This window comes from Hyla sarda, chromosome 3 (genome assembly GCF_029499605.1).
Source record: "Hyla sarda isolate aHylSar1 chromosome 3, aHylSar1.hap1, whole genome shotgun sequence".
NCBI classification, from domain to species: domain Eukaryota; kingdom Metazoa; phylum Chordata; class Amphibia; order Anura; family Hylidae; genus Hyla; species Hyla sarda.
Genome location: NC_079191.1, coordinates 189,812,200 through 189,838,688, shown reverse-complemented (window position 1 = coordinate 189,838,688; position 26,489 = coordinate 189,812,200). Strand labels below are relative to the sequence as shown.

The following is a 26,489-nucleotide window of genomic DNA, read 5'->3' as shown; positions in this document are numbered from 1 at the left end:
GGTGCAGCTTTGCTTGGGGAGAAGATGGCTAGAAGGGTGGAGGAGTGTTTAACCTACAGCAAAGAGGGGGAAGATAGTATAGATAGAGAGGTGGGAATTATAAATGTACCTGGGGTGGAGCGGAGGGAGGGGTTAGAATAGTTAATAGGAATAGGCTTCATAGGAAAATAAAACTTACACCCTTGAATCCCATTAACCCCAATAACATAAAGGATGGAAATGTAAAGTGTATGTTCACAAATGCCAGAAGCCTAGCAAATAAAATGGGGGAGCTTGAGGCCTTGATACTGGAGGAACATATTGATATAGTTGGGGTCACTGAGACATGGCTGGACTCCTCGCATGACTGGGCTGTCAATCTGCAGGGGTTTACATTGTTTCGCAAGAATAGAATGAACAGAAAAGGTGGTGGAGTCTGTCTGTATGTAAGAAGTGGTATGAAAGTCAGTGTGAACGATGCCATAGTGTGTGATGATTTTGAGGAGGTGGAATCACTGTGGGTAGAATTACAAAAGAGGGAAATACTGAAAAAATAATATTTGGGGTAATCTACAGACCCCCTAATATCACTGAAGAGATAGAAGTTCGGCTTCATAAACAAATAGAGAGGGCTGCCCGGGCAGGTACAGTGGTAATAATGGGAGATTTTAACTATCCAGATATAGATTGGGGTCCGGGGTTGGCTAAAACTACAAAGGGGCGTCAATTCCTAAATTTATGGCAGGATAATTTTATGGGCCAGTTTGTGGAGGACCCAACAAGAAGTGATGCCTTGTTGGATCTGATCATTTCCAACAACGCAGAGCTGATTGGTAATGTAACTGTGCAGGAAAACCTTGGTCATAGCGACCACAATATAGTTACTTTTGACTTAAAATGTAGAAAACAAAGACAGGCAGGGAAGGCAAAAACATATAACTTTAAAAAGGCAAACTTCCCTGGGCTGAGGGCTGCACTACAGGACATAGACTGGGGGGAGGTGTTCTCAAATACTGATACAGAAGGTAAATGGGACATCTTTAAATCAACTCTAAATAACTATGCAGCTAAATATATACCAAAGGGGAACAAATATAAACGATTAAAACTAAATCCTACATGGCTGACAAATGATGTTAAAAGAGCAATAAACATAAAAAAAAATTGCCTTAAAAAATACAAATCTGATGGGTCAGCGATAACATTTAAACAGTACAAAGAGCTTAATAAAATCTGTAAAAATGTAATAAAAACAGCAAAAATTCTAAACGAGAGACAGGTGGCCAAAGAAAACAAAACTAATCCTAAATATTTTTTTAGATATATAAATGCAAAAAAACCAAGGACAGAGCATGTAGGACCCCTTAATAATGATAATGGGGAGGTTGTCACAGGCGATCAAGAGAAGGCGGAGCTACTGAATGGGTTCTTTAGTTCTGTATACACTATGGAAAAAGGAGCTGACATTGGCCAGGTCAGTGCGGGTAACACATCATGTAATGTACTGAACTGGCTTAATGTAGAGATGGTACAAGGTAAGTTAAGTAATATAAATGTAAGCAAATCTCCAGGGCCAGATGGATTGCACCCAAGAGTTCTTAGAGAGGTAAGTTCAGTAATATCTGTACCCCTGTTCATGATATTTAGAGATTCTCTGGTGTCTGGTATTGTGCCAAGGGACAATCTTCTAAAAGGGCTCTAGGTCTTCCCCAGGAAACTATAGACCGGTAAGTTTAACGTGCATTGTGGGTAAATTGTTTGAAGGACTTATAAGGGATTACATACAGGAATACATAGGGAATAATAGTATTATAAGTGATAGCCAGCATGGGTTTACTAAGGATAGGAGTTGTCAAACCAATCTAATTTGCTTTTATGAAGAGGTGAGTAGAAGCCTTGACAGAGGAATGGCTGTGGATATAGTGTTTCTGGATTTTGCTAAAGCACTTGATACTGTCCCTCATAGACGTCTGACAGGTAAGTTAAGGTCTTTGGGTTTGGAAATTTTAGTTTGTAACTGGATTGAACACAGGCTCATGGATCGTACCCAGAGAGTGGTGGTCAATGATTTGTACTCTGATTGGTCCCCGGTTATTAGTGGTGTGCCCCAGGGTTCTGTACTGGGCCCGCTGTTGTTTAATTTATTTATCAATGATATAGAGGATGGTAGTAACAGCTCTGTTTCTATCTTTGCAGATGACACCAAGCTTTGTAGCACAGTACAGTCTATAGAGGAGGTGCATAAGTTACAGGATGACTTGGATAGACTAAGTGTCTGGGCATCCACTTGGCAAATGAGATTCAATGTGGATAAATGTAAAGTTATGCATCTGGGTACTAATAACCTGCATGCATCGTATGTCTTAGGGGGGATTAAACTGTCAGAGTCACTGGTAGAGAAGGATCTGGGTGTACTTGTAGATCACAGACTACAGAATAGCATGCAATGTCAGGCTGCTGCTTCCAAAGCCGGCAGGATATTGTCATGTATAAAAAGAGGCATGGACTCAAGGGACAGGGACATAATACTCCCCCTTTATAAAACATTGGTACGGCCTCACCTGGAATATGCTGTTCAGTTTTGGGCACCTGTCCATAAAAGGGACACTGCGGAGTTGGAAAGGGTGCAGAGACGCGCGACTAAACTAATATGGGGCATGGATCATCTTAGCTATGAGGAGCGATTAAAGGAGTTACAATTGTTTAGTCTTGAGAAGAGACGTTTAAGGGGGGATATGATAAACGTATATAAGTATATAAATGGCCCATACAAAAAATATGGAGAAAAACCGTTCCAGGTTAAACCCCCCCCAAAGGACGAGGGGGCACTCCCTCCGTCTGGAGAAGAAAAAGTTTAGTCTCAAGGGGCGACACGCCTTCTTTACCGTGAGGACTGTGAATTTATGGAACGGTTTACCTCAGGAACTGGTCACAGCAGGAACAATTAACAGCTTTAAAACAGGATTAGATACATTCCTGGAACAAAATAACATTAATCCTTATGAAGAAATATAAAATCCCATCCCTTCCCCAATATCGCGCCACACCCCTACCCCTTAATTCCCTGGTTGAACTTGATGGACATATGTCTTTTTTCGACCGTACTAACTATGTAACTATGTAACACCCTTACCTGTGATGCAGTCAGGAGGAAGTGTATGTACCTGGCTGCCGGTGTCACAGGAGGCGTGGTCTGAGGAAGCACCAGGCATGCGCGCCGCGAAATAGCTATCACGCACCTGTCCTGACCCGGGGTGTGACATCACATGGGGGCGGAGTCGTGATGTCACGATCTTCCGTTCCCGTGGTCGAAAGCCAGAACCTCCAGCGTTGCCAGAAGCAGATACAGGTGGGTGCTGCATGCTATATTGCGGAGGTCCCCAGCGGCGGGACCCCTGCGATCAGACTTCTTATCCCCTATCCTTTGGATAGGGGATAAGATGTCTAGGGTTGGAGTACCCCTTTAACACATTTAAGAGGTCAGTGCCACAGACTATGTCTTTGCTGTTTCAGCTTTGTGTTGTATATTGTGATGCGATGAACCAAAAGCCATATCAAAAATTTTGATATGATGAACCCAATGACACATAGTAACTAATGTTACATAGGAACTTTATCGTTAATTCATAAAATGAACATACTGCTGAAATATCAAAGAAGTTACTTAGTCACTGGTCTCCTAATCTCTAATGAAAACAAACAACCAGCCCCAGTGCTTCATCTACAGTGGTTCCTGTCAGAGCAGAGCTTTCACAACAAGCTATAAATATGACATCTGACGCTGAGAAGGGAACCTAAAGAGAAACATGAGATAAGTGGAGTATGCACTGGAAAAAACAAGGCTGATGATGACAGAAAAACTGCAACACAAAAGTAGCAACAGTAGAAGCGAATGATTCCATATTAGTATTTACACATCAATTTTAAGCATTATGGGGGAGATTTATCATAAACTGTGCAGAGGAAAAGTGGTGCAGTTGCCCATGGCAATCAGATTTCTTCTGAGAAAAATGAAAGAAACTATCTGATTGGTTGCAATGAGCAACTGCACCACTCTTCCTCTGCACAGTTTTTGATAAATCTCCCCATATATGTTAAAGGTTCAAGAACTTTTAACTTATAAAGTCACAAAGTACAATAAAACATATATATATATATATATATATATATATATATATATATATATACTCTGTGGTGTATAGAACGCAAGAACATCTCAGTTGACAGTTCCTAGTACTCAGTTTTTATTACTTTTTAAAGCCAGTTTACTAGCAGGTGTATACAGCTGGAGTTTTAGAACAGCAAAAAAAACAACTCACGTTACGACAGCTGCCTGGCTCAGCAAGAAATAAGCATGTTTCTACAGCAGTCCATGGCCAATCTTACCATAGTCTTGTCTGATAGGGACCTATTCTTCTTCTGACAATCCATTTAATCAGAAAGCCCTTTGTGCAGTAAAGCCATCTTGTTACTTGCTTGTCGGTTATCACTGTTCCCAAGGCACGGCACTGCCGGACTGTCCTACAGATAACTTCTTGTTAACACGGCTTTCCAATTATAGGTCCATGAAACACACAAATAGAGTCCCGGGAGAAAGGAGGCAGCTGGCTTCAGATAACAATTCACATGAGACCAAGCTCAATTTCAAAGCTATGCTTTCTCATTTTTATCTGAACACTTTAGCAACTACATTACTGTGATTTTCTTTTGTGATCAGTGGTCAAAAAGACAAAATGAAAATATGCATATAAAATGTTTAATAATATGAAGCTTACTATTTTATATGATAGCAAACATAGACCTTCTAAAAATACCGGAGTAAATATAACCAGTGCGTTACTGTCCAGGAGAAATGTGTTGGCAAGCTGGTCTGTCTGTGACACTTTGTGACACGTTCCAGCAGAAGGTTGGTCATCCTCTGTATATTCTCCTTTTATTATAATAGTATGCATTTTGCCACTAAAACATTTATGGGGGAAAATGATCTAAAGCAGTGGTTTCCAAACTATGGATCTCCAGATGTTGCAAAACATCTGTCCTGCCTTGCTGGAATGTGTAGTTACAGATTGTAGACTATTGATCTAGAGCTTTGGATCAGTAATTTGACAATAAAAAGGCACAAATTCTTGCAGGCGCCATATTTGCTGTAAAATTTGTAACTTTTATCTCAACCGCTTTTGAAAAGTGACAAGTGTGGGGCCAATGGCCATAAGTGGGGCCAACATGCTACTGACAGACCATATGGAGTAGATGATTTGGACTTCAAGTCCCGGGGTGCCCAGTCCTCAAGACCTGACCACGACCATACAATTCCAAAAAGTAAAAGTGGAAGTGTTTTTATTCACCTATCAAATACGTTTCAACTTCACAATAAAGTCTTTCTCACCAAGCATGCAAAGAAAGCCGGCGAATGTCAGTGCCCCACCCCCTGGGTGGGGCAAGCCCTAGGTGGAACTTGCCCAGTTGCAAGCCCTAGGTGGAACTCAAAGGATTGTCCCTCTGTTGCACAGGGGACGGTTAAAGGGGACAAATGATGTATTTTCTGTCGGTGGCCATTTCGGTTTAGATCCCCATAAAAGAAACCAAGAAGTGCAGTCTGTTCAGTCCAGCTTGCGAGAATGAAGCCAAAAGAGAAAGCAGTAAGTTGGCGACCTGTGCTCCGCACCCCAGTCCCTGGAAGCCTGCCAAGGCCGCAGACACTGGAGGAGCTGGCAGTCCCATGTCCACCCACGTGGGGCTCATTGATGACCCCAAAGCATGAAGCACCTGGTGAGGATGCCCTATCCCCCGCATCATGGTGTATGTTGCCAAGGGCCCCATTATGCTGCTGCCCTATGTCATCCCCGCTTACAAGGTACGGCAGAAGCAAGGGTCTGACAAAGAAATTCCTAGAGGCGATGTACATGCGCATGTTAGATCACCCATGGCCCGGGAACCTCCCTTAGAAAGGCAAAGAGCCACTGTTGTAAAGTTTGATCGGGCCTGAGGATTTGGGACAATAATGGACTGCCACCATGGGGGGACTCTCTTAGTTAACCAAAGGGCTGTCAAATGGGACTTCCTGCCCCCACACCAGCACTCTCTGGTAGCGTAGAAATCGTGGAGTATACCCCCATCCAAAGCTCAAGAGGGACATAAGCAGTGCTTTAACACACCCAGAAAATCTGACACAATTGCCTACCGTGTATTTTCCCTCAGAGGGCTGAGCCAACCCACATGGACTGTTCAATCCAAAGGCGATGGCAGGGGAAAAAATTCAGCCCATGCTACCTAACCCTGCAATAGCAGAACTTAGACTTGTTGCACCCCTGCCTAGGCCCCAGTCTTTCCACCGTGAGGAAGCACATGCAGGCGCTGCTGCTGAAGCACCCCCCAGCCCCATGGCAGAAGCCGCATCAGTGCAGATGGACCCAGTGGGTCTCACTCCAACCTATCTCAAGTATCCTTTGTGAACACCATTAAACCACCATAAGGTGCGCAAGCATGAGAACTGCATTATATGTCACAGCCCAGATGGAGTGGGGATCGACGCAACTGGGATGAGAAGTACCCCACCTTTTACAGTAACTGTCTCTGCGTTACCTAGGCAAAATATTCCAGGATTTTTTTTTATTTGACTATGCTATAGGGGCTATAAAGTTAGTGTAGTTCATAATACAGCATCTTTACCTGTGTGTGTGTGTGACAGTTTTCTCACAATTCTTATGTGATTTTCCCCCCAATATTTATTTTTAACAGCATAAAAAATTACTGTTGTCTCAGATTTTTCCAAGGTTGCAATGTGGCCGGGACATGATTCACTAGTCAGCTGATGACAGGGAGCCTGTCTCCTTCAATGGGTGGAGCAATTGCTTGGTGGGAGAGATCAATCTGCAACTAATGCAACAGCTGTAGGCACCCTGATTGAAAACCACAGATCTTTTGAATGGATGCAGCTCATTTATGTTTCAATGGGTGGGGTGGCTGATGTGTGGGAGGGAAGAAAATGGAATTATGGGATTTGTAGGCAAAGAAGAAAACTCTAAAAGAAAATACCAGTTCACAAAAAGCTAGCCACAATGGTAATCTCACAACATAGCCATTTAACCCCGAGACAAGTGCAGATCCTTCCTAAGCATGTCCATTACTGTCTGCCAGGTACATACTAAAATCACCTTATGGAGGATAACCCCTTTAATATTGTAAACCGTATGTCAAACGCATCATCCGGTTTAGTCCGTTTTGCATCTCACATGGTTTTGTCAGTTTTTTTTACCTGTACCCAAATCCATAGACTACACCATTTCTTGGTCCAGGTAAAAAAAAACGTATTAAACTGTATTAAAGTTTTTTTTAACATGGGAGTCAATGGGAACCGTACAGAACCGTATATATGTACGGTTCCATCCGGTTTGCACCATACGGCTTTTGACTTTATACAGTTTTTTTTTCTTGGAATTTCAATCAAACAAGTGAAACTTTATTCAAAATGGAGTGAAAAGGTAAAAACTTATAAGTTTTTTTCTTAAAAAACGGATGCATCTGGGCATCATTTTTAAACCGTATACGGTTTTTAACCATATACGGGTTGAAATTTGTACATACATTTTGATACAGTTTTGTCCGGTTTTGAAGAATCTGTTTTTCATCAAAAACCTAATACGGGAACTGTATTGCAAAAACATGGTGTGCATGCACCCTAAGCCTGTGTGAGTTTAAGCCCTTAAGGACTCAGCCCATTTGGGCCTTAAGAATTTTATTTTTATGTTTTGGTTTATTCCTCATTGCCTTCAAAAAATCATAACTCTTTTATATTTTTGTCCACAGACTAGGAAGGGCTTGTTTTTGCACGACCAGTTGTCCGTTGTAATGCCATCACTCACTTTACCATAAAATGTATGGCTCAACCCAAAAAAAAAATATTTGTGTGGGGAAATTAAAAAGTAAACCGCAATTTTGCTAATTTTGGAAGGTTCCGTTTTCATGCCATACAATTTAGGGTAAAAATTACGTGTTCTTTATTTTTTGGGTCAATACGATTAAAATGATACCCATGATAACATATTTCTCTATCACTGTTGTGCTTAAAAAAAATAGCAAACTTTTTTACCAAATTAGTAAGTTTAAAATCCCCCTATTTTGAAGACCTATACCTTTTTCATTTTTCCATATAAGCGGCGATATGAGGTACACTGATCTGTACTTTTTATTGATACTATATTTGCTTAAAAAAAACTTTTACTACATTTTTATAAAAATTTTTGGAATAAAATGTCATTAAAAAGCAGCAATTTTGGACTTTTTTTTTTTTTTTTACGTTCACGTCAATCACCATACGCTATCATTAACAATATATTTTAATAATTCGGATATTTAAGAACGCGGCGATACCAAATATATATCTAAAAAAAAATTTACACTTCTTTGGGGGTGAAATAGGGAAAATGGGACAATTTGCGTTTGTATTGGGGAAGGGGTTTTTCACATGTTTTTTTACTTTTTTAAAACTTTTTTAACATTTATTCATACACTTTTTTTTACATTTATTTATACACTGTCCAAAGCAGTACGTGTTTGCTATGGGAATTTTCTCCTGCTCTGGAGAAGTTCTTAAAATGGACAGAGATGTCAGCAGAGAGCACTGTGTTCATGATGTGTGCAAAGAGCTCTGTGTTCCAAAATGAAAAGAATTTCCTCTGTAGTGTGCAGCAGCTAATAAGTACTGGAAGGATTAAGATTTCTTAATAGAAGTAATTTACAAATCTGTTTAAATTTCTGGCACCAGTTGATTGAAAAAAAAAAAGTGTTCCACCGGAGTACCCCTTTAAGTTTCCGTGCAAGTTAAAGTTTGAGAAAATGTGCCTGGCGTCTTGCCAAGAAAAAATCAAGTTTTGTTGCCTGGCAAAAGTCAGAGACTTCCTAGGTCTTCCTGCAATGTCTAAACAGTGGCTTAAAAATGTTAGTCAGCCATATAATTCAGTCAGTACTGTCTTAGTGAAAATGTGTAATGCCAGACAGTAAAAATGTCAGTAGTCAGGAAAATCTATATTGTCTCAGGAAATGTATGATGTGAGATGGCAAATGTCTTGCAGTTAGAAATGTATTTTCAGTCAGCTATGTAATGTCTTTAGTCAGTCAGATATGTTGTGTCAGTTCCATAAAATGTGTTAGGGTGTGATAACGCATCTGTATATGTTAAGTGTTGTATCGGTTAAATGTCTTCTGTTGTACAGTAAGTGCACCCGAGAGATAAGGGGTACCTTTTAGGACGTATTTGTATGCAAAAGAAGTCTATTTGTCACTTGTTGTACCCCTTCGGTGTGGACATAGGTGCACTCATCTGTCTCAGTTTAAGGGAAAAGTAGCTATAAGCCAAAAGGCCAAGTAGCACAGGACCTGGAGTAGAAAGCCTGTGGCAGCTCTGGCCTGAAACACACAGAGGTACCTTGTAGGAGAAAATACGCACAAGGGCAGTGAGTTTGTTTTGTGTGTGTCTCATTTCATGTGAGTGAAAGTCTATATATGCCAAATTGCACTTCAGTTCAAGTAAAAAATGTGAGTTGAAAATTATAAAGTGAAAATATATGCCTCAATTAGTGATGCCTAGGTTAGGGAAAATGCATGGCAATTTGGTATACATCAAAGGCACCCACCACAAAGACCCGTCCACCTCAGGAAGAACTTTCATATTATCTGCTAATTTTGCACTAATGTCCTATTTTTGTGTTTCTACCTTTAGCAACCATAACCCTCCAGGACTGTGCCCCGAGGATGGCTTTCTTTAACCTCTTAAGGACCCATGACGTAAATGTACGTCCGCTCCCTGAGTTGCCCCGGGACCCGTGGCTAATAGTGCATGGCAAAGTTGAATGCCGCGTATAAAGTGAAAGTAAATCATTGCCGGTTAGCTCTGGGGGCTGTTCGGGATGTCCGCGGCAAAATCACGGCATCCCAAACAGCTGTAAGACAGCCGGAGGGTCCCTACCTGCCTCCATGCTGTCCGATCGCCGAATGACTGCTCAGTGCCTGAGATCATGAGCAGTGCATGAGCAGTCAAGCGGCAGAATTATTGATCAGTGGTTTCCTATGAGAAACCATTGATCAATGTAAAAGATCAGTGTGTGCAGTGTTATAGCCCCCATGGGAGCTATAACATTGCAAAAAAAAGTGAATAAAGATAATTTAACCCCTTCCCTATTAAAAGTTTGAATCACCCCCCTTTTCCCATAAAAAAAAACTGTTTAAATAAAAATAAACATGTGTGGTATCGCTACATGTGGAAATTTCCGAATGATAAAAATATATCATTAATTAAACTGCATGGTTAATGGCGTACGCGCAAAAAAATTTAAAAGTCCAAAATAGTGTATTTTTGGTCACTTTTTACACCATGAAAAAATGAATAAAAAGTGATCAAAAGTCCTATCAATACAAAAATGGCCCCGCTAAAAACTTCAGATCACAGCACAAAAAATTAGCCCTCATATTACCCCATACGCGGAAAAATAATAAAGTTATAGGGGTCAGAAGATAACAATTTAAAACGTAGAAATTTTTCTGCATGTAGTTATGATTTTTTCCAGAAGTACGACAAAATCAAACCTAGATAAGTAGGGTATCATTTTAATCATATGGACCTACAGAATAAAGATAAGGTGTCATTTTTACCAAAAAAAATTACTCTGTAGAAACTGAAGCCCCCAAAAATCCATAAGCCATCATATGGATTTTTAGGTGCAAAATGGAAAGAGTTATGATTTTTAAAGGTAAGGAGGGAAAAAAAAAATGCAAAAACGGAAAAACCCTGGGTCCTCAAGGGGTTAAGAGGGAGAGTTTTTGGTGACCAAATATAGGATTTTGTACTGTCCGGTAAATGTTGCCTCAGAAGCTTCCAGTGTTACTGTTCTGGGCCCACTACTCCAGGGTATATTGTGTTATGTTATCTTTAGGTTCAGGTTTATGTAAATGTATATCAATGTTACTGTATCTTTAAGGGAAGTCATGCAGAGTAAACCATGTGATCTTGCTTCCCCAATGGGATGCCCTTAGCCTAATCCAACTACTTGGTAGAATTTTTTATAGAAGTAATTTACAAATCTGTTTAACTTTCTGGCACCAGTTGATAAGAAAAAAAAATAATAATAATAGTTTTCCAGTTTAGTACATCTTTAAACGACCTTGCTGCCTGTCATTTGTGCTACAGTGACTTGGATCCATTGGGGAACATTTATCAAAACCTGAGCAGAGGAAAAGTTGAGCAGTTTGCAGGCCTTTTTAAAAATGAAAGACGCAATCTGATTGGTTACCATGATCAACTGGTCAACTTTTTCTCTGCAAAAGGTTTTATTAAAACTCCCCCCTTGTCACCAAAACCCAAGGCCTTTGCTAGGCCTTTGCGGCTGCTGGGACTCTGCTTTTAATACAGGTTTATCAATAGATTGCCAATATAAGGGATCAATGCATACCCATTGCACACCAATTGTGTTTTGCAATGATATCTTTCATTTTACCATTAAACATAAGGCCAACCTAAAAAATATTATTTATGGTTGGAAATTAGAAAGAAAACCGTGATTTTGTTCCTTTCTTTTTTTTTTTTTTTTTGGGGGGGGGGGGGGATACATAGTGCACTTTGCCCTAAAGCCGACATGTTCTCTTTATTCTGTGGGTCAATACAGTTAAAACAATACCCATCTTTGCCGCTTTTCTTTTGTTTTACTACTTTTAAAAAAATTCTTACTTTTTAAAAAAAAAGAAGTATGTTTAAAATTCTGGCCTTTTTTACATCCACTGAGAAGAAGGACAAACTGACCTACTACAGAGAGATCCTACGTAGTCAGTTGGCCGATGCCTATTGGTGCCATCATCCATCCACTTGCAGGTCTTACTTGGGAGGCCCTCTGTGCTCACCTTCCACTGCCATGGCTGCTGAGGAGGAGTGGGATGGCAGGAGCAGTACCACCTCATCAGAAGCAGTCTGAGTCTACAGTCGCTGATGAGTACCTTTCTTTACCCGCATAGTAAAGCAACACATCAGCAGCAGGTTGACATGGAGCAGGACCTCAACCAGCAGGTGGTGGCATACCTTGACATGGCCCTGCCAACAAACATGGAAGATCCCCTGGACTTCTGGGCAGCCAAACTTGATTTATGGCTGCAACTAGCAGAGTTTGCCCTGGAAAAGCTGTCCTACCCAACCAGAAGTGTGCCATCAGAGCGGGTGTTTAGTGCAGCCGGGGCCATAGTCACCCCAAGGCGAACTCGTCTGTCCATGAAAAATGTGGAGAGACTGACCTTTGTGAAGATGAATCAGGCATGGATCAGCCAGGATTTCCACCCACCAATGCCAGATGATCAGAGTAGATTGACCATGGTGCTACACCAACACTTCACAAATATGGATAGTGCCAAATAGATTTAAGGCACTGCTCCCCAGTTACAAACATTTCAGCCACCTTCATCACCAGGTACTGGTATTGCCACCCACCGCACCACTCTGTCACCGGGTCACTTTCAGGACTCCTGATGCTGCTGCTGCCACCTCCTGGCTGTTTCATTCAGCCACTATTTTCTCTCCTTATGCTTCTGCCAACTCCAGGCTGTGCCATTCAGCCACTATATGGTCTCCTCATGCTTTGGCCAACTCAAGGCTGTACCATTCAGACACTATATGAGCTCCTTATGCTTTCCGCACCTCCAGGCTGTGTCATTCAGCCAATATATTGTTTTCTGATGCTACTGGGTCTGACTTGGATATTATCTACAGTTTTTTTGTGTTAGCACTAGCAAACATACATGCTCAATTGAGATTTCAACATTGATCTTTTAATGTTAGGGGTTGTGAAGCCTTCTTATGTATGCATCCTACTGCCTGATCCAGGATGTGTGTTTCAGGAACTACTTTGCTTACTGATGCTGCTGGTTCTGTGCCTAAAATGTTTTGATGTCAGCACTAGCTAACATGCATCTTGTATGCAGATTTCAACATTAACATTTTAATGTTAGGGGTTGTGAAGCCCTCTTGTAAAACTCATGCTAATGCCTGCCCCAGGCTTTGTGTTTCAGCAACTATATGGTTTAGTGATGCTGCTGGGCTTGGGACTTAAATTCTTTGATGATAGCACAAGGTAACATACCTCTTTAAACGAGATTTCAACATTGATCTTTCAATCTTAGGGGTTATGAAACCCTCCTGAGTACTGCTGCTGCCTGCTTCTGACTGTGTGTTTCAGGAACAACTTGGCTTACTGATGCTGCTGGGCTTGGGCCTTAAATCTTGGCATGGTTGCACTAGCTAGCATGCATCTTTAAGAGAGATTTCAACATTCACCTTTTATTGTTAGGGGTTGTGAACCCCTCTTGTGTACTCATGCTGCTGCCTCCTCCTGTCTGTGTCATTAAGAAACTACATAGTTTAGTGATGCTGCTGGGCCTAGGACATTACCTATATATGTTTATGGTAGCACTAGGTACCATACATCTTTAATGGAAATTTAAAAATTCATCTTTTATTCTTAGAGATTGTGAGGCCCTATTGTCTCCTCATCTGCTGCCAACTGCAGGCTGTGCCATTCAGCCACTATATGGTCTCCTCCTACTGATGCCACCTCCAAGGCTCTGTCATTGTGCTTCCATGTGAAATGTGACTCCTTGTTAGATTTGGCCCTTTGTACCCACATGCCGGGGGCCGGGACATTAAATTTGGGGGTTAAATGTTCAATTTCAAAATCCTTAATTTAAATTTAAAAATCTTGAATTTAAATTTAAAAATCATACATTTCAATGGTCTCCTCCTGCTTCTGCCAACTCCATGCTGTGTCATTCAGCCAATATATGGTTTACTGATGCTGCTGGGTCTGGATCTGAGAATAACATTTTTTTTATCGTAGCACTAGCTACCCAAAATCTTCAGTTTAAATTTAAAACTTTGTCTTTTTTTCATAGGGATTGTGAAGCCCTGGTGTCTACTCATGCTTTTGCCAACTCCAGGCTGTGTCATTCAGGCAATATATGGTTTACTGATGCTGCTGGGCATGGGTCCGGGAACAAAAACTTTTATAGTAGAACTAGCTACCCAAAATCTTCAGTTTAAATTTCAGAATTAATTTTATAATCTTAGGGATTGTGAAGGCCTAGTGTCTACTCATGCTGCTGCCAACATCTCCACGCTGTGTCATTCAGCCACTATATGGTCTCTTCATACTTCAGCCTCATCCAAGCTGTGTCATTCAGGCACTATATCGTCTCCTCATACTGATGCCCTCTTCAGGCAGTGATTCTAAAAGCGATGCCAGTAATCTGCATGTCATTCTGAATAACAGTATATTTCACTACCCCAGCACACTCCATATGCATGTTAGAACACAGCAAAGTGTTCTACACCCCTATTGAGGCTCTCTGTAGGCCAGAAATAGTTGTTTTTAATGTAAATTTGCCACGAATAACAAAAAAATTTTGGGTGAAAATTCGGTGAATTGGCCGAATCAAATTTTTCTAAAGTTTGCTCATCTCTAGTAATGAGCAATGTGAACAGGGACTTTTACAAGTTGACAATTAAATTAAATGTGTAAAGGGATATATCTAACCAGATTCACTGCAGACATAGGAGAACAATTAAAAACATTGTTAAGGATCCATGTGTATTAGAGTGACACCTACCACGCCGGGATGATGTTCTCTAACGTGGTAGATGCTTGTTCAATAGCCAATATTATAAAACCAGATTAAATTAACCGCATATATCACGGACCAAATCCAGCTATTATAGAAAAATTAAAAAATAAAGAAATCTTATATGTAAATAAAAAATAAAAATAGATATAAACGAAAATAAAAGAGAATACAAAGCAACCAATAAAGCTAACAGTCAAAAACTAGTAATGGAGAATGACATCTGGCCTCATATTGAGACCTTTTGGGAATCTTGTGTCCAATTTTAAAATCCAAAATATTTCACGATCCATGAGTTTTCGTCTATGGTTCCCTCCCCTATGTGGGCAAGACACTCTTTCAATTGTCTGTACTTTCATGGTAGAGATATCACCTCCATGGCACTCCACAATGTGTTCTGATATTTCTACTTTTAAAACGCGGGAAATCCGATAGATAGAGTTAGTTGTACATCCAATGTGTTGTACCAGGCATGACTCACATGTGAATGAATAAACTACATATTTGGTGTTACAATTTATATATTGCTTAATTGGAAAGGATTCATGACTGGTGCAAGACCTGAAATGTGTAGTTGGTAATAGGATTTTACAGCACGTGCACACACTATGACCACATTTAAAGGAATATAGGCAATCCAGCACGTACACACGCTATGACCACATTTAAAGGAATATAGGCAATCGCGGATGTCGGCCATTTCCAGCGGGTCCCTGGCTGCTGATAGCAGCCAGGACCTGCAGTGTGTGACGCGAACACCGTTCATATGCTCGAGGTCATACACAGGACGTAAATGTACATCCTGGTGCGCTAAGTACCGCTGTACCAGGACGTACATTTACGTCCGTGGTCGTTAAGGGGCTAAATCTCTGAGAACCGGCTAGCAGGGATAACGGAGGAAGCAGAAAGACGGCGAGGCAGGTGAGAAGCAGCGGACCGTGCGCTTTTGCATTGTATTATGTGAAGTGCAGTACAGTCCGTGCGGGGAGTCGGGCAGGGAGAGCGCCCCCACGGCCAGCAGCGCTACTCATAACAGTACCCCCCTTCAGAAACCTACATACAAGATCCCGGTCCAAAATTTTGTTATCGCGTTCCCAAGATCTCTCTTCTGGCCCGAACCCCTTACAATCAACCAGAAAGAACCATCTCCCTTTGACAGTCTTGGTGGCCAGAATCTCCTTCACCTCAAACACATCAGAAGCACTGGACACCGGTGAAGGAGAAATATCCCTCTGGGAAAAACGGTTAAGAACTAGAGGCTTATGCAGTTTGACATGGAAGGAATTCGGGATGTGTAGGGAAGAAGGCAGGCAGAGTTTGTAAGACATCGGGATAATACAGCGCAAGATTTTGTAGGGACTAAGGAACCAATAACCTAGTTTGTAACTGTGGATCTTTAAACAAACTTATTTGGCAGACAGACAGACTTTATCTCCAGGAGAAATGATCGGAGTTGGTCTTCTTCTCTTATCGGCCTGAGTCTTCATGAGGGTAGAGGCGTTTTCTAAGGATTGCCAGGTTTCCTGCCAAATAGCCATAAAATCTTGGACTTGAACATCCACGGCAGGTACCCCAGAAGAAATAGGTAGAGGAAGAGGAGGGCAAGGATGGTGGCTGTAGACAATAAAGAATGGTGAATTTCTAGTAGCCTCAGAATCTCGGTGATTATAAGTAAACTCCGCACAAGGGATTAGGTTGGCCCAATTGTCCTGTTGTGCAGAAGCAAAGTGACAGAGGTAGTCACCCAGAATTTGATTCTCCCTCTCTACCTGGCCATTGGTCTGCGGGTGATATGCAGAGAAAAAGTCCAACTTGACTTTGAGGCAAGAAGAAAGAGCCAGCCAAAACTTGAAAACAAACTGGACCCCTCGGTCAGAAACAACATGTAACGGTAATCAATGTAAATTAAAAAATATGCCGCCAGCTGTGGAGCAGAGGGAAGTCCAGGCAAAGCAAAAAAATGGGACATTTTGGAGAAAATCTGTGACAACCCAGATGACCGTATTGTTAGAGGAGGGTGGTAGATCAGTGATGAAGTTAAGTCCATGACATTTACACATGCAGCAATACCACATATGTTTATTTTTATTATCTTTATGTATTTTTTATATGGAGTTTGGGAAAAGGGGGGTGATTTAAACTTCTAATAAGGAAGGGGTTAATGTGTATGTTTTTAAACTTTTTTTAAACTTTTTTTTTTACACTTTTATAACCTTAGGGGAATTTTAGGAGGAATCATTTGATTGATCTGTGTGCTCTGCGCTCGATTGATGAAGCCTGGTCCTGCCAGGCTTTATCATTCAGAGCACAGGAGCCGGCAGTGAAGGAGAGGTAAGCCCTCAGGCTACCTCAGAAGTGGACGATTCACCCCAATGGACCACCAGGGACGGGATAAAGGCACCTTTAGACGCAGCTTTAACAGCGGCGATCTAAAGGGTTAACAGCCGGCCATGGCGAACGCCGCATGTCGGCTATTAACGCTGGCTCCCAGCTACAGTAATCAGCTGTGGGCCAGCCGGTATGACGTGGGCTCGAGTCAGGAGCTCGCGGCATACCCCGTTAACAGCATGCATCTCGGGAACAGACAAGGGGTAGATTCTTCCCTGAGGAGGTGAAGTCCCTGGCAGAAGGTCAATAGGGCAGTAATAGGGATGGTGCGGAGGAAGTCTTTCAGCCTGTTTTTCACAGAAGACATCTGCAAAGTCCTGGTATGGAACAGGCAAACCCGGCATAGATGAAGGAGGTAGAAAATACTTAGGCTGAGGTGACGCCAGACAGAGGTTTTGGCAGACAGCTAATGACTTCAGCAGTTTGCCAGTCGAGAACCGGGGCATGACGTTCAAGCCAGGGAAGACCGAGGAGAAGCTCCGAAGTACAATGAGGAAGTACATAGAACTTGATGTTCTCTTTGTATAAAGCACCCACTTGCAACAAAAATGGTTCAGTGCGGAAGTGCACTGCATAGTTCAAGCATTCACCGTTGATGGAGGAAATGTATAAAGGCTTGAAGAGCCGTGTCACTGGAAGACGGTACTTGTGGACCACAGAAACATTGATACATTTTCCTGCAGAACCAGAATCCAGGAAGGCAGAGGTGTGAAACGAAGCTCCTGCAGAGGTGAATAATAGAACTGGCATAGACAATCGAGGAGAAGGAGAATTCACACCTAGAGAGGCCTTTCCAACGTGCCCTAGGTGCGTGCGTTTCCCGAACGTGGTGGCAGTAGAGGACAATTTCTGAGGAAATGTTCTGTGCTGGCACAATACAGGCACAAGTTCTCTTCACGTTGACAGGACTTCTCTTGTTGAGACAAGTGGGCCCAGTCCACCTGCATAGCCTCTTCGGCAGGATGCAATGTTGGTGGATGAGGGAGCTGCTGGAACACTGGTGCCTATCAGGGAAAACGACATGTCCGAACTGGTACACGTTCTTGGTGAAGTTCCTCCTGCCTCTCATCAAAACACACATCGATAAGAGTGGACAAGAGAATGAGCTCACTCAGAGAAGATGGAGGATCTCGTGCAGCGAGAGCATCCTTAATTCTACTGGAAAGACCCTTTTTAAAGGTAGCACACAGCACATAATCATTCTAGGCCAATTCAGAGGCTAGTGTGCGGAACTTGACCGCGTAGTAACCAATAGTAGAGTCCCCTTGACGGAGGTTCTGAAGTGCGGTTTCGGCTGAGGAGGCCCATGCAGGCTCTTCAAAGACACTGCGGAATTCTGAAAGGAAGGCTTACAGATTGGAGGACACTGGATCATTTCTGTCCCAGAGAGGTGTGGCCCAGGTCAGGGCTTTCCTGGAAAGCAGACTGACCACGAATGCCACCTTGGCACGCTCGGTCGGGAACTGATCAGCCATAAGTTCCAAATAGAATAGAATCTTGGGTCACAAACCTCCTGCACAATTTAGGGTCCCCTTCGAACTTCATCAGCAGAGACAGACGTAACTCTGAGCCAACGGAAGCCACATAAGCTGCAGACACCGGAGGAGCCACTGGAGCAAGTGGAGGCTGCTGTGGCTGTTGAGTGGAGAGGAACTGATGCATCATTGCGGATAGCTGATTCAGCTGTTGCGCTTGTTGCTCAATGTGCAAAGATTGTTGTGCCACTATGGTAGACAGATCAGCGACATTCGGCAAAGGCACTTTGGCGAGATCCATGGCTGGATCATACTGTAACGGCTGATGGTGTGGATCCTCTGTACCTGAGTGGACGATGGCGTGAGCCACACCAGGGAGTGGAATCTAAGGAGCCACTGGTTTCCACCAGAGCCTGCCGCAAAGCGGGATGGACTTGCTGTGGCAAGCGGCTCCCAGGTCAATACCCCCCGCCACGACTCTTCATCAAAGGCAGCCGAGGTGATGTGTGGCACAGAAGGATGAGACGTCCTCAGAGTCAGGGAGAGGCAGGTAGGTCAGGGCAGGTGGCAAGGAACAGTAGCCAGAAAACGTAGTCGGAGATCTGGTACACGGAATAGCTGATACAACGGGGAATGCTTTCTCTAAGGCAGCAGGGCACAAAGATCCGGCAGGGAACAGGAGGAAGTGCAGGGTTAAGTAGGGTCAGTCCCTGACAAGCACCAATCAATGGAGCACTGACCCTTTAAATCTCTGAGAACCTGGTGCGCACGCCCTGGGAGGTGGGTATGCGCGTGCCGGCTAGCAGGTAGAACGGAGGAAGCAGGAAGACGGAGGAGCAGGTGAGAAGCAGCGGACCGGCGTGCTTTCACATTGCATCATGCGAAGCACAGTACTGTCCGTACGGGGAGTCAGGCAGGGAGAGCTCCGACAGCCAGCGGCGCTACTCATAACAGTTCCCTTTATTTTTTTTAGCAGTATATGTCTGTCATCAGTTTCTATTCCCTCCAGCTCTGCAAAAAATGTGCTGGAAGATGAAGCCAGAGCTCATCCTATTCATTTGAATAGGGCCGTTCACAGTTATCCGGCGTCTCCGTTTAGATGCTTGATAATTGGACTCGCCAGACCGGCACAGACAAGGGAACGCATCTTGCTGCATTCCCCAGTCCCAGGATCACAAACAATGAATGCTGGATGATGCACAACTGATGCACTTCTGGCATCAGTTGGTGCATCAGTTGTGGCAATTTTCACCCAGTTTCACCGAAGCCAGATGCCGGATCTCAGATATATGTAAATCTAGCCTTACTTTCCAGCTGTCTCCTTATCATTACAGGCAGGATTACAGTGACACCAGTATATACAGCCTCTGCTGCCCTGTGTAATGACCTCTGCAAAGGTAACAGAACGTACCCAGAAATCTTTGGTGCCAAAGTCTATTGGACAGCTCCTGTCTATTGTTGCCTATGTCCATGGGGCTTGCTGTAAAGCATATCTTGAAATTTTATTAAAAACAGATTAGGCAAGAAGACTGACACTATAATAATGTACAAAAAAATTAAGTAAGAAAATTACAATTGGTAAATACACCAAATTAGAAAAATGTAGGCGATGTATTCCCTTTAAAAGGAGGTTGTGCCTAATAGTGGCATCTGTTACACAAAATAAATCACACCTCATCCAGGTCAAGCACTCGCACTCTAGGATGCCCCGGTCCTAGATGATGTGCTCTCCCTGCTCTGCAGATGATGTTCTGAATACTGTAGCCTTAGTGATTGTCTGCAGTGTGTCTGCACTGTCAGCAGTAGAGTAGGTTTAGACACTTATTTGGCCAGCAATTGTTAGGGTTCTGGATTTGACCTAGACATCACCGTGGCTTTACCCCCTTTGGTTGTGCTTCTTCTTTTTTTTTTTTTTTTTTTGCTTGACCACTGTCTGCCATTTTAGTAGGAGGTCACTAGGAGAGCTGAAAATTATTTGTCAGTATATCAATATATTTTTGAAGAATTAATTTAAGTGAATTATTTTAGTGTAAAGCCAAACATGGTGGACATTTTGTGCTGTGAATTTTACTACAAATACATGTGTGAATCAGTGGCAGATCCAGGGGGGGGGGGGGAAATTGCCCCCCCCCCCCGAGATTGCTGCCCCCCGCCCCCTAGAATGGTGGAGCCGAAGCTGTAAGCTTCCGCTCCACCATTCACTAACCTTGGCAGTCACACGCTGTGAATACACAGCGTGTGAGCTGCGGGGACGCGATCCTCTGCAGGCCGGCGCGATGACGTCACATTATCGCGCCGGCGCCCGGAATCCCGTCCCCGCGGCCAGCATACAGTAAGTAAGAAGAGTATGCTCAGGGCCCAGGGGATTTGGGATACAGAATATGTGCCACTGTTAAGGGCACTGTATCGGAGGGGGAGGGGGATTTAAAAACTTAGGGGGGGAGAGAAAGGGGAATTTTTAATGTGAGGTGCTGCAAGGCAAAGCACTGGGGGCACTATATGTTAAGAGCACATGTAATAGCATAAATTATATGTGTGGGGGGCACAGCACAGGGGGCATTATATGTGTGGGGCACAGCACAGGGGGTAATATATGTGTGGGGCACAGCACAGGGGGCATTATATGATATAATGCCCCCTGTGCTGTGCCCTACACATAATTCCCCCTGTGCTGTGCCCCACACATATAATGCCCCCTGTGCTGTGCCCCACACATAATGTCCCCTGTGCTGTTCCCCTCACATATAATGCCCGTGCTGTGTCCCACACATATAATGCCCCTTGTTCTGTGCCCATCACATATAATGCACCCTGTGCTGTGCCCCACACATATAATGCCCCCTGTGCTGTGCCCCTCACAAATAATGCCCCCATCATGCGCCCCTCATATATAATGCCCCCATCCTGTGCCCCTCATATATAATGCCCCCTGTCCTGTGCCCCTCACATATAATGCTCCTGTCATGTGCCCCAAACATATAATGCCCCCTGTGCTGTGCCCCTCACATATAATGCCCCCTGACTGGACAGGACAGGGGGCATTATATGTGAGGGGCACATGATGGGGGCATTATATGTGAGGGGCAAAGAACGGGGGCAGTATATGTGAAAGGCACAGCACAGGGGGCATTATCTGTGTGGGGCATATGACAGGAGCATTATATGTGAGGGGCACAGCATGGGGGGCATTATATGTGTGGGGCACAGCACAGGGGGCATTATATGTGAGGGGAACAGCACAGGGGAATTTATATGTGAGGGGCACAGCATGGGGGGCATTATATGTGAGGGGCACAGCACAGGGGGCATTATATGTGAGGGACGCATGATGGGGGCATTATATGTGAGGGGCAAAGAATGGGGAATTATATGTGAAGGGCACAGCACAGGGGGCAATATATGTTAGGGGCACAGGGCATTATTATGTGGGGGGAACAGGACGGGTCATAATTATTATATGTATATATGTAGGGGCACAAGATGGGGCATTATTACTATATGTGAAGGCACAAAGTGTTCTGAATTTCAGAAGTATATTGTAGATTATGAGGAATTTCTGGGGTGGTACATTTTTTTTATGGGCCACAATACATTTGGGTATTTTATTCAGAGGGTGCACTGCACAGCAAGTTATATTCAGAGAGTGCAGTGTGTGGTAGTATTAAATTTAGAGGGTACAGTGTGTGGTAGTATTATATTCAGAGAGTGCAGTGTGTGGTAGTATTATATACAGAGGGTACAGTGTGTGTTAGTATTCTATTCAGAGAGTGCAGTGTGTGGTAGTATTACATTTAGAGGGCACAGTGTGTGGTAGTATTATATTCAGAGAGTGCAGTGTGTGGTAGTATTCTAATCAGAGAGTGCAGTGTGTGGTAGTATTAAATTTAGAGGGCACAGTGTGGTAGTATTATATTCAGAGAGTGCAGTGTGTGGTAGTATTATATTCAGAAAGTGCAGTGTTTGTTAGTATTAAATTTAGAGGGCACAGTGTGTGGTAGTGTTATATTCAGAGGGCACAGTGTGTGGTAGTATTATATTTAGATGGCGCAGTGTGTGGTAGTATTATATTCAGAGGGTACGGTGTGTGATAGTATTATATTCAGAGGGAACGGTGTGTGGCGGTATTATATTCAGAGGGTAAAGTGTGTTGTTTATTCAGGGGGTACAGTGTGTCAGAATTATATTCAGAAGGTATGTGCCAGTATTATATTCGAATAATACAGTGTTTGGCAGTATTATAATAATTATTGTTTTCATATAGAGGATCAGAATCCGCTGACATAGTGAGGAGACGTCTGGGCATCAAGTTCTGCAGAGAGAACATTTAGCTGAAACAAGTCCCGGTGGTATGTACATCTGAATTAGATAAGGAAAGACTATAGAGAAGATGTCACCTGTAATCACTGATTTCATTCTGTATCCTCCTGTGTGTGTCCCATCAGAGCTGTAGTCACTGAAGAAGTTCTGCAGTAATGATGGGTGAAACAACAACTCCCAGCATTCCCTTACCACTACTTAGGTCATACTGGGAGCTGTAGTTTTAAATGGTAAAAACTTCTTTAGCGCTTTCCCATTCTGTGGCAGTTGGTATATTTGATAATTATTCTGACATGTGAACATGGCCTAAGAGTCTTAAACAAGGTTAGGACTGTATGATACATTTAATAATATTGTAAGTTCCATAAGCAACATCTTATTTTCTGTCCGCCAACACAAAATACTCTAATAGTGCCCCTCCCGAGACTCGACTCTGGATCCGCCCCTGGTGTGAATGTGTTACATTTTCAATACTTTATTGTACTGTTAAGTGCCACAGTGTTACTCTTAAACCAACAAAGAGAATCCATGGTTTCAGGCCATGGCAGAGTATTCACAGGCTGCCTCTTTATTTTTTCAAAGCACTCCAGTAGGATTTATTTTCCTATCTCACTCCAACCATTCCAAATGCCTTACTTTCAAGAAGGTCAGCGCTTTTAGATTAATTTTCTTTTACCTTTTACATAACTTAAAAACATTAGCAGATCAGTTTAATTTTCCTCAGTATGTGTATATGTTTCAAGCTTGGCTTACTTTGTTTTATTTTGTTTTGTGAAAAAATTTATTTCTTATTTTATCATTCAACTACTTTGTAACGCTGAGTGGTTCTTAATAATCCTTGTGTTCAAATCAATATTTTAAAGCCAAGCTACGTAAAAGATAAATGAAAGATTTGTTGCAGTATAAAGGTATAAGAGTGTGACAAAAATAAGAGATAAGGGATAAAGGTTGACAAAATAAATGATAAAGCACTAGTAAAAAAGTAAATTACTTAGAAACCAAATGCAGGATAACAGCTCCCACCTCCACCTACTACACCTGTGTGCGGGCTTGATTGTCAGCATCTCCAATCTCCACCAAAGGTACAGCAAAAGTTACGTTTAGCACCAGGAATGTAGTAAAATATTCAAGCTTTATTGGGTCATCAGTACGTGGCGCATTAACACCCGACGCATTTCGGACCTATACTAGGTCCTTAGACATGGTATGATTACTCCGCTGTATTTCCAGAGGAGGTGAAGGGTCTGGGAGGCCGGAAGATAAGTCCTGCCCCGGCTTCAACAGCGTATGGAAAGGAAGGATTGTCCGGCACCAGGTATGCTCTAAAAGATTGCTTTTATTCATGCCATAGCAAGGAAACAGACATCACAGGAATGTGGTAATCTGACGCGTTTCGCTCTCTCTTGAGCTTAAACGTAGACTAAATTCAACAGACAAACATGCAAATTTAAAATAGAGACTCGATGGTCACATGATAAAATACCTGACATAGGTAGCAATTGTAAAAACCCGGCATGGATATCATCTGTTAGTATTACAGAATGGGTTGGATCCTATCACTAGTGCGTTATTTGCTGTGTGTTTATCCTATGAGTGTGAATATGCTCCAAACATTATGTGCAAAAATAGACAGGTATGCACATAATAGGTTGCGGTATGTTGATATTGTGCATGTATAGGTCAATAGTAGAATGTAATAATCTACCTCATTGAATAAATAACTCAGAGATCTGCATACATGGATAAACATATTAAAATTGCATGCATAAAATGTATTACGGCATGTCAGTATCACACATGCACGGGTAAATAATGGAAAAGGATAAGCAACCTCTTTATATGTATAGCTCTGAGACCTACGTGCATGTATACATATACTAAAAGATGATATATATGCCATCAATCAATAGATATACATAACTAAAAATTGAAACACTGCACAATTTGCTCTGTTTTGGTTTACATATATATTCATTACGTATTAATACTATAATTTTCAGTAACTGCACTCTAATAGGTATCAAAACACACTATGCGGAATCACCCTCCTAACACTCGCACCAAGAAAAATTATTGGTCTACCAAAAATATATAAATAATACATAATCCTGTACAATGGGAAAAAGAGATAGGAGAGCTTAAAAGCAGATTTGCCAGAAGGGGCTATACAGAGTACTGTCTTAATAAGGCTCAGGAAAGAGTAGAAGGCATTAATAGAGAGCAATTGATTAAATATACTGGGAAAAGAAAAAGGGCAAATAGTTCACAAAATGCCAAAAATAAACAAAAAAGAGCAGTTTTTGTAACCACATATAGTGCGCAATTTGCCCAAATTAAAAATATAATCAATAAGTATACACCAGTTCTAGAGGGAGACCCAATACTGAGGGAGGTGGTTAAAGAGGGTATCATGGCGGTCTCCAGAAAAGCACCCTCATTGGGCTCCTCCCTATCACCAAGTCTATTCAATTCGAAAAAAGGAGAATACAAGACAAAGGATAAAATTAAACAGGGTAATTGGTTGGATATTGTAGGGAATTGGGGTTGCGGTCACAACCGATGTATTACATGCAAATATATGCACCATTCTAAAGAAATAATGTCTTGTGTAACTAAAAAATCATACCAACTACATGAATACATTAACTGCAATACTACTATGTTAGTTTATGTGGCCACATGCACCAAGTGTAACATGCAATATGTAGGGTGCACTACCAATACCCTTAAAACAAGAATCAGGAGACATATCTCCGACAGTAGGAGTGAAGGAGTGGGCATTTCCATGTTATCACGCCATTTTCGGGATGTGCACGCGGGGGAGTTGGATTCCCTGCGGGTCTCTGGTATAGAAAGAGTTAAGATAGGTATTAGAGGAGGAGATGTGAGAAAACGCCTCTTCAATAGAGAGACATATTGGATATTTCTTTTGGATACCAGATACCCGCGGGGAATGAATAAACGCTTAGATTTAATCATGACCTGTACATAGGAATATAGTCTAGCGTTTTATGCCTCCCCGGATGCCCTTAGCGTCGTAGCCCCCTATTATGTATTATTTATATATTTTTGGTAGACCAATAATTTTTCTTGGTGCGAGTGTTAGGAGGGTGATTCCGCATAGTGTGTTTTGATACCTATTAGAGTGCAGTTACTGAAAATTATAGTATTAATACGTAATGGATATATATGTAAACCAAAACAGAGCAAATTGTGCAGTGTTTCAATTTTTAGTTATGTATATCTATTGATTGATGGCATATATATCATCTTTTAGTATATGTATACATGCACGTAGGTCTCAGAGCTATACATATAAAGAGGTTGCTTATCCTTTTCCATTATTTACCCGTGCATGTGTGATACTGACATGCCGTAATCCATTTTATGCATGCAATTTTAATATGTTTATCCATGTATGCAGATCTCTGAGTTATTTAGTCAATGAGGTAGATTATTACATTCTACTATTGACCTATACATGCACAATATCAACATACCGCAACCTATTATGTGCATACCTGTCTATTTTTGCACATAATGTTTGGAGCATATTCACACTCATAGGATAAACACACAGCAAATAACGCACTAGTGGTAGGATCCAACCCATTCTGTAATACTAACAGATGATATCCATGCCGGGTTTTTACAATTGCTACCTATGTCAGGTATTTTATC

The 26,489-nt window shown here is 42.2% G+C and overlaps 1 protein-coding gene across 1 annotated transcript in view; it reads right to left on the bottom strand.

Moving 5' to 3' along the window:
- The window catches only part of MLIP (muscular LMNA interacting protein), a 394,933-nt gene that overhangs the window by 316,446 nt on the left and 51,998 nt on the right, over positions 1-26,489 (bottom strand). Inside the window, exon 2 of the mRNA XM_056565747.1 lies at positions 4,366-4,500. Within this exon, the coding sequence (XP_056421722.1) occupies positions 4,366-4,410 (45 nt within the window). The 5' untranslated portion in view covers positions 4,411-4,500. The remainder of the gene's footprint in view (positions 1-4,365; positions 4,501-26,489) is intronic.